Source organism: Elephantulus edwardii, unplaced genomic scaffold, assembly GCF_000299155.1.
Source record: "Elephantulus edwardii isolate Elephantulus edwardi_28Jun2011 unplaced genomic scaffold, EleEdw1.0 scaffold00010, whole genome shotgun sequence".
NCBI classification, from domain to species: domain Eukaryota; kingdom Metazoa; phylum Chordata; class Mammalia; order Macroscelidea; family Macroscelididae; genus Elephantulus; species Elephantulus edwardii.
The window spans coordinates 12,396,111-12,404,130 of NW_006399760.1; the positions used below are offsets into that span (position 1 = coordinate 12,396,111).

General features: G+C 38.7%; 1 protein-coding gene across 1 annotated transcript; it reads right to left on the reverse strand.

The window, feature by feature from the left end:
* Positions 1 to 1,595: 1,595 nt before the first annotated feature.
* Positions 1,596 to 3,175, reverse strand: LOC102871814 (dnaJ homolog subfamily B member 14-like). Its single transcript, XM_006880754.1, has one exon. It carries the CDS (start codon positions 3,172 to 3,174, stop codon positions 2,035 to 2,037), a length of 1,140 nt encoding a protein of 379 aa, XP_006880816.1. The 5' UTR covers position 3,175; the 3' UTR covers positions 1,596 to 2,034.
* Positions 3,176 to 8,020: the final 4,845 nt, after the last annotated feature.

Here is an 8,020-nt window from a genome sequence, read left to right on the forward strand (position 1 = left end):
TTGATTGTAAACAACAATAACAATAACAGAAGTATATATAAAACTTTGCTATTTGAGTAGATACATTCCACACATCTCTCAGAAAACACCATCCAAATAAAAAAAGGAAAAAATAAATAAATAGACAAATGCATAAATAAATGAATAAGAAATATTAAATAAATAAATGTATGTTTTGTTAAAAGTATTTCTAGAAAATGTGGCAACTAGCACCAAGTGAGTGTGATTTTGGAAAGATAATTTGAAAAAGACAATTTCTTCTTAAAAAGAAATAATAGTGATATTTTTATGTTATGTTGTTAGGTACAGTTGAGTATGTCTCATAGAGACCCTATGAACAAAAGATCTGAACCCTATTTCCTCACACTTTCTGACACACAAGAGCCCATTACAGCAGTTACCATGTCAATCCACATGGTCGAGAGTCTTCCTCTCCTTTACTGACCCTCTACATTTCTCAGCATCATGTCTCCTTTCAAGGAATGTGGTTGTTGTTGTTATGTGCTGTTGGGTTGCCTGTGACCTGTAGTGATCCTATGTACAGCAGCTCTGAACTCTGCTCTATCCTGAACTAGTCTGGCACACCAACTCCCATTCTCCCAGTTACTGTATCAATCCATGGGATGTTCAGTGCTCTTCTCCAACATCATAGCTCAAAGTCGTCAATTCTTCTGTCATCCTTATTCACTGTTCAGCTCTCAGATGCATAGCAAGTGGTTGGAAAGACTATGTGAAGAAATATATATAAAAAAGATGTCCATACTTATTTACCAAGTATTTCTGATATCTAATTCTTTTTAGATATGGCATAAGATAATAACTTTGTGGGATTAAGGGAAATAGAGAAAATAAAGAAAATATGTCACTTTGAGAAAATCTGCTGTCGAGGACTTTTCCAAAATGAGAGCAATAGTGTCAATTTAAAGACTTAAGGACTATGATCCAAGACAGGGTTTTTTTAATTGCTTCCTAGGTATCTGAGAATTGATCAAGAAATAAGAATGAAAGTAGAAGAATCTGTTTCTTTGAATTTGTGGTGACGAATAGTACTGAATGTTCCATATACTACCAGAAAGACCTGGCATAGCCTAATGGTAAGAACCTGTGCTGCAATCTCAAAGGCATGTGATTGAAATCCACCAGCTGCTCTGCAGAAGGACATCCAATCACCTCCCCTGCAATTAACTTCCTCTGAAAACCCACAGGAGGGTCAGCTATGGGTCAGTTCTGACTCAAAGGCACACAATAAAAACAACGAAAAAGAACAAACAAGTCCATCCTGAAGGAAGTACAATCAGCATGCCCCTGAGGGGTAAGGACGATGAAATTTGAACTCGCATCCTTTGGGCATGTTGTCAGGTGGGGCCAGTGCATGGACAAAGACATAATGCTGCAAAAGATGGAGAGTCAGAGAAAGAGAGGAAGACCCTGAACAAGATGAATTGACACAGTGACTACAACAATGGGCTCTAGTGCATGATAGGACAAGGTTCAAGTCTGTCATTCACTGGGTCACTATTGAGTGGTAGTGACTCGGTGACACACAACAACAAAAAAAAAACTACAATTCTTTTTTTTATTTTTAGAATTGCCATATAATGTTTATTCCATCAATTTAAGTAGAAGTGTCTCATGGAGCTAAACACTTAAAGACTTTAAATAAAAGACAATAAGGAGTATGTACACAAAATGATTATTCCATAAATATTTACATTACAAGAGGAAAAAGTGGAGAATTACTAAGACTTGGAAATTGCTACAAGTGGGATAATCCTCTTTCTTGAGACATTTTCAGTTAGAAACCACACAGTTTTTAACATGAAAATAATTGTAAAAGTAGAACTAAAATATTTAGTTTTCCATTTCTTACTGTTTAAAGGAGCCAGTAAGTAATAAAGAGTCCAAGATTTCAGGGAGCAACTATTCAGTAGGTTTTAATATCAAACCTTTTTCTTCAGCTCTCATGATGAAACTAAATTTACTTACAGAAAAGTAAGAAAGAGTATGATAAGAGGTATAATTAAAAATTCCAGTTCATTCTCCTCTGGAGATACTCGTTAGCCGTTCCAGTTCTTTACAGTTGTCCATGCTCAGTGCCTCAGCCTTTCTTTGAAGCCTCTCATCACGGTTTACTTTTGCTGCATATTGCATATTTGCTTTTTGTTGTTGTTCTTTCCAGCAATTATTTCGAATATTAGTCACATAATCTTCTTCAACATTCTTTTCTATTTTTTGTAATAACATTCCTTTATATTCATTTTTAAAGTCCTTGTTGACATAATAAACGACACGCAAGTTTTCAGTCTGCATTTTAATAGTTTGTCCTGATCCAGATCTGGGATATAAGGAATAAGGAGGATTAGAGACCATCAACTGGCTTAATAATGATACCAGTATCAATACAATGATGGGCATCAGCTTGATAAATACAGAAAAACCACCATCTCCTCTTTCATCTTCTCTTTCATGTCCACTATGTCGATGCTGATGCTTATGGCTATAACCAGCGCGTCCATTTGAAAATGAATGTACACTACCTGGAGGAAATCCTCCACCAAAGAACATATTAAACAAATCTTCTGGAGTTCTATCTGCTTCACAACCTCGATGGAAGTTAAATCTGCCATTGCTTTGGTGATTACAACCTTGTTCTTCATTGCCTGTGAGGTCATATTGTTTTCGTTTTTCTGGATTGCTTAAAACAGCATACGCGTTCCCAATCTTTTTAAAAGCATCTGTTGCTCCAGGTGCATGGTTTTTGTCTGGATGAAACTTCAAAGCAAGCTTTCTATAAGCTTTTTTCAAATCTTCATCACCAGCATCTTTTGTAACGCCAAGTACTTCATAGTAATTTTTACATTTGTTTATGTTGAGAACTTCATCTATTTGATCTTTGGTGTAGCCTTTTCCACTTTCACCACTACCCGATGTGCTGTCCTTTGTGCAGTTAGTCTTGTTCTGAACACCACCACTTGATGATTTTCGGCAATGAGGGCTATTTCCAGCTGTGCTTCCATTTTTCATAATTATTTTCAATAGTGCGCGGGCCGAAGGCAGCGGGTAGAGCTTCTCAGCCTTCTGCAGGAACTGTTGGGCCTTCTCACGATTGCCGGCGTTCAGAGCCTCCCGGGCGATCTCGACACATTTCTCCGCCTCATCCCGGTTCCCCTCCATTGCTTGCGCAATCTTCCGTTTCCTCTGGTAGCGCAGTTAAGGAGGGGCGGAAACCGCTGTCGCGGAGAAGGTGAGACCAAGCCTGGGTGGGGGCGTGCAGCGAAGAGCAGGGAGGAGCGCAGGGGACCACGGCGGCAGCGGCCCGGGTGGCGGATGGGCGGGCCTCCACTACAACAATTCTAATGAGTGTTCCTTCATGTCCATTAGCTAGACACTAAAGTGCTTATTTTTTATTTATTCATTTATTTTAAATGTACTGCAGGCTCTGTAATGTTGTAGTTTTCTTCTCTACTTTCGACCTGATGAAATCTAGCTGAGATTAAGGCATCCAATTGATTATGTTCTGAAGGAAAATATTTACTGAGGGTAGTTTCTCAAGATGCTGTTAAGTGCAGTTGGCTGTTGGGTAATTTGGCTTCCCATTCCTCTTAGAGTATCAAAACAAACAACCAGAGTTTTGCTATAAGGCTCCCCTATTTATGTTCTCACTTGTTTTTTGATTCTCAGAATCAGTTGAAATCGTTTTTCGTAAACTTCAACAGCCAGTCAAATTATTTTGTTGCATTGGAACATAGTTAAAGGAAACTATTTCTAGAAATTCATTTCCTTCTCTTGTAGGGCAAGAACAGAGAAAGAAACTCTCATTTTATCACTCTGAAATTAATTGCAAGTGAAAAAGAGGTCTTGTAACTCAAGTGCAAAGAAGGAAGTTGAATCTCTCCAAGAAACTAGATTCCACTAAATATGAACCAAGCTGAGAAAGTCAAATTGACAATTCTACAAGAATACTAAGATGAAAACATGGAAAGGCAAATTCTTCATTCTTACATCCAATCTACTCCTTCCTCTTTCTTGAGCATCTCATAACTGATGCAATTATCTATTTATTCAGGATAGAAAATCATGCATCATCTTCTCCTTCTCCAGTATTTGCAACTTATACATTAACAAGTCTTCTATTCTGTTCAATTATCTTGATACCAACTGTTAGCCCCTAGAACTCTAGATTAAACTATTATCTTACATCTAAACTACTGTAATGGATCTATCATTAGCCAGAGTCAAATGAAAACAGTCACTCACTTGGTAGTTTAAACAAAGAACCATCAAATCTGCTAGAAAAGTCTTCCCAATAACCAACTCATGGTTCTCCTGTATGCACCAAGTAGAACTGTGTTCTCCAGGATTATGAATGGTTAGGGTTTTTTTTTTGGGGGGGGGGTTGTTTTTGTATTTATTTTAGAAATAGATTGCCAAGCTTTTTCCCCATCATCACTGCTCCAGGTATCTTTGAGAAGACTTCACATTCTAATCTTTGACAGAGAAGTTGAGCATATTAACCATTTTGGATACTTCATGAAGATATAAGAATTGAAATACTGAATAAGGATTATGCACAACTTAGGCATTATATAAGCATTTTCATTCCTAGTCCTGTTGGGTGAAAAGAGAGAATATAAAGGACCTAGTAGCAGGGCCATTCAGTCCTCAGGAGATAAAACTACATTAAAAAGTGATTGTTAAAAACCCTGATTAGAGTTAGAAGCATGGAGAGATGAAGCCACTAGCAGTCTCATAACCTAAAGTAGTGAGAGGAATGGAATAGGGATTTATTTTCTTCTTCTTTTGGCTCCAAACTTGTGTCAGAGCTTTCCCTTTACTGGAATTTCCCAGAACAGTTGAAAAAAGTAGCCTTGGAAAAATTGTTTGTAAACACCATTTCCTGGAGAGCAATGAAAAAGAATCTTTTAACAAATGTGCAAATGATTGACAGAGTTCACCACTTTTATTAATGAGTACACATTTTTGCCAACTATAAATACATACAAATTCAAAAATATATTAGTGTTATGTGCTATAAACTCAAAATCAAATTAATAGCTGATCCTACAGAGGGTTTTCAGAATCTATATGTATATATATATGTATGTGTATTTGTTTGTGTGTCTGTCTGTGTGTCTATCTATCTCTATTAAAAGTGTTTCCATCTAATAAAATACCATCTAAAGCACAACTGAAGTTCTTTCATGCCTGCCCACAAATGGTGTGTACAGTGGCTTATCATACATTTACCTCAAAGTTTACTGTCTTCATTGTCTCTAGATGTCATTCCTCAGATACTATTGACCTGTGAGTTAAAATTCAAATTTAGCTACTACACTCTACATGTATATATGTTTCAAGTAAAACATATGACATGTAAATATATGTTTAACAAAAATAAGTAGAATCGGCATAACCCTTATGTCTGTCTGTACTCAAGCTTTCATGTTTCTTTTACTTTCTTGAAACCAGAAACTCTCTTGGTTTTGACCCAGTCAGTATCTTTTAATGAATGTTTCCCAGGCGGAAGACACGTCCTTATACTGTTTTCACTTTTGAGATGTGCACCTAACTTTTTAGAGATTGTTCTTGTCTTTCAATTCCTGGTCAATTAATCAAAAAAGTGGTCATTGTTTAGAAGGAAATCTGTACCTCAGGAAATTTCAATTTCTAGAAAATTGGGAAGTGTGTACACCAGGGATGTGTCCTGTCTCCATACCTTTTCAACCTGTATGCAGAGCACATTATCCGAGAGGCTGGGCTCTATGAGGAGAAACGTGGCGTTAGGATTGGTGGACGATCTATCAACAATCTGCGTTATGCAGATGACACAACCCTGCTCACTGAAACTGAGGAGGACCTCATGCACTTACTGCAGAGGGTCAAGGACTGCAGCCTTCAATATGGACTGAGGCTCAATGTCCAGAAGACAAAAATTCTCACCACTGGACCAATCAGTAGCATCAGGATGGATGGTGAAGAGATTGAGATTGTTCACAGCTTCAGTTTGCTCAGCTCCACGGTCAACACTCTTGGCACCCTCTTGGTAGCCAGGAAATAAAAAATACATATTGCGATGGGAAAGTCTGCTGTTAGGGACCTCTCTAAAGTACTCAAGAGCAACAGTGTCTCTCTGGAGACTAAGGTGCGCCTGATACAGGCCATGGTTTTTGCAATCACTTGTTATGCATCAGAGAGTTGGACAATGACTAGGGAGGATAGAAGGAGAATTGATGCCTTTGAGCTGTGGTGCTGGAGAAGAGTACTGAATATACCATGGACTGCCAAGGAAACAAATAGATTCATCCTAGAGAGGGATAAATCAGGCTGCTCTTTGGGGGCAAGGATTCTGGGGCTTCGCCTGACATACTTTGGACATGTTGTAAGGAGATACGGGTCTTTGGAGAAGGACATCATGCTGGGCAGAGTGGAGGGACAGCGCAGGAGGGGAAGACCCTCTATGAGGTGGATTGATTCAGTGACTGGGGTAATCGGGATGGGTGTGTCGGAGGCAATGAGATAGGCACAGGATAGAGTAGGTTTTAGGGCTGTTGTACATAGGGTTGCTATGAGTCGTAAACGACTCGAAGACACATAACAACTACATATAATTACATTGACTGCCTGGAATTTTCACCCACGTAAGAGGGTATCAGTCCATGATATTCTCTTAGTAATAACCCTGATTACTATTGTAAGACTGTAGCTGTACTCATGTGACCCAGGCATTAACAGGCCGAACCTTTTTTCTTTAATCAAAGGGTCATAGCAACTCCCTCCCTCAGAGGAAAAAAAGGTATGCGTTAAAAGAGGCAACTCTCTTTCTCCCCCGGAGCAGCTGGCGGATTTATACCACAGGCTTTTGGAATTTGCAGCACAACTTCTTGCCACTAGGCTTTCAAAGCTCCCAAAGGTGATCCAGGCTTCCTAATAGGACCAGGAATCTTGCTTTGTTTAAGTTTTCAAAATGGCTGCTCCCTTTTTGCATTCACAGGAATCTTGTATTTATCTACTCTCCTCAGTCATTAAATCTTAGGGTAATGCTAGGACATTTTGAAGTTAGATCATCTCTGCTTGTGTGGGAGCCTGGGAATTGCTCCAGTAAAATTGTCTTTGTGACCCCTCATGCTATCTGCATTCTTTCACTGCATAGGCCCTTGTGGAGTCCTATTCCATGAATCTGTACCCTGGCCTTAAATTTGAATTCCTCCGTTAGAGCTCTATACAGTGGGATAATCTTTATCTTTACTAGTCAAATAGTAGTACATAGCCAGGGGGGTTTTGGGTGGGATCTGGGGAATCCAGCTTCTAGCAATTCCCTTAGGGAGCTCTATACAGTGAGATAATCTTTATCTTTACTAGTCAAATAGTAGTACATAGCCAGGGGGGTTTTGGGTGGGATCTGGGGAATCCAGCTTCTAGCAATTCCCTTAGGACCAATTTTTATCTCAGTAAATTCCCAATGTCTCTGTGATTGCTCAAAAAGTTATCTTGAGGCAAAGAATTTGCATTTTATAATTCCATAAACCATGGGAGTCACAGTTTGGTTTTGATCATTTTAAACTGATGACTTGAGGCAAAAAAAAAGTGTGTCTCCTAGCATAGCCAGAGCCTCTACCCTGTCTGATCCTAGAGGCTGAGTTGAAACAAAGCTTTAGTGTTTCATAAAGAGCTTTCTGAAAAGTTCTAAGTAATTATATCTGATTGCAGTCAATATCAGTCACAGAAACAACCTCTGAGAAATTTTAGCAGAAAAAAATGGAGTTGCTAAAGCATCTTAGCTCATTAAAGGTCAAGGAATGAAGCTTGAAGGCTACATTGCTTAGAATGACATGCGGTATACAGGAACACTGCCTATGAAGTCGCCATGTTGCTACCACCTATTGTCACCACTGATGCTTTAGATGATGTATGCTGAACACTGCTAGGAGAAGTGTTGCAATACATTAACATTGTACATTATATTCTCTCTGGACTCTGAAAAAAAATGTATAAATGCGTATTTTTTGTTTCCATCCAAGTA

What these genes read in the sequence shown, in the direction of transcription:
- LOC102871814 (XM_006880754.1), bottom strand. Translation starts at nt 3,174, where the DNA reads ATGGAGGGGAACCGGGATGAGGCGGAGAAATGTGTCGAGATCGCCCGG.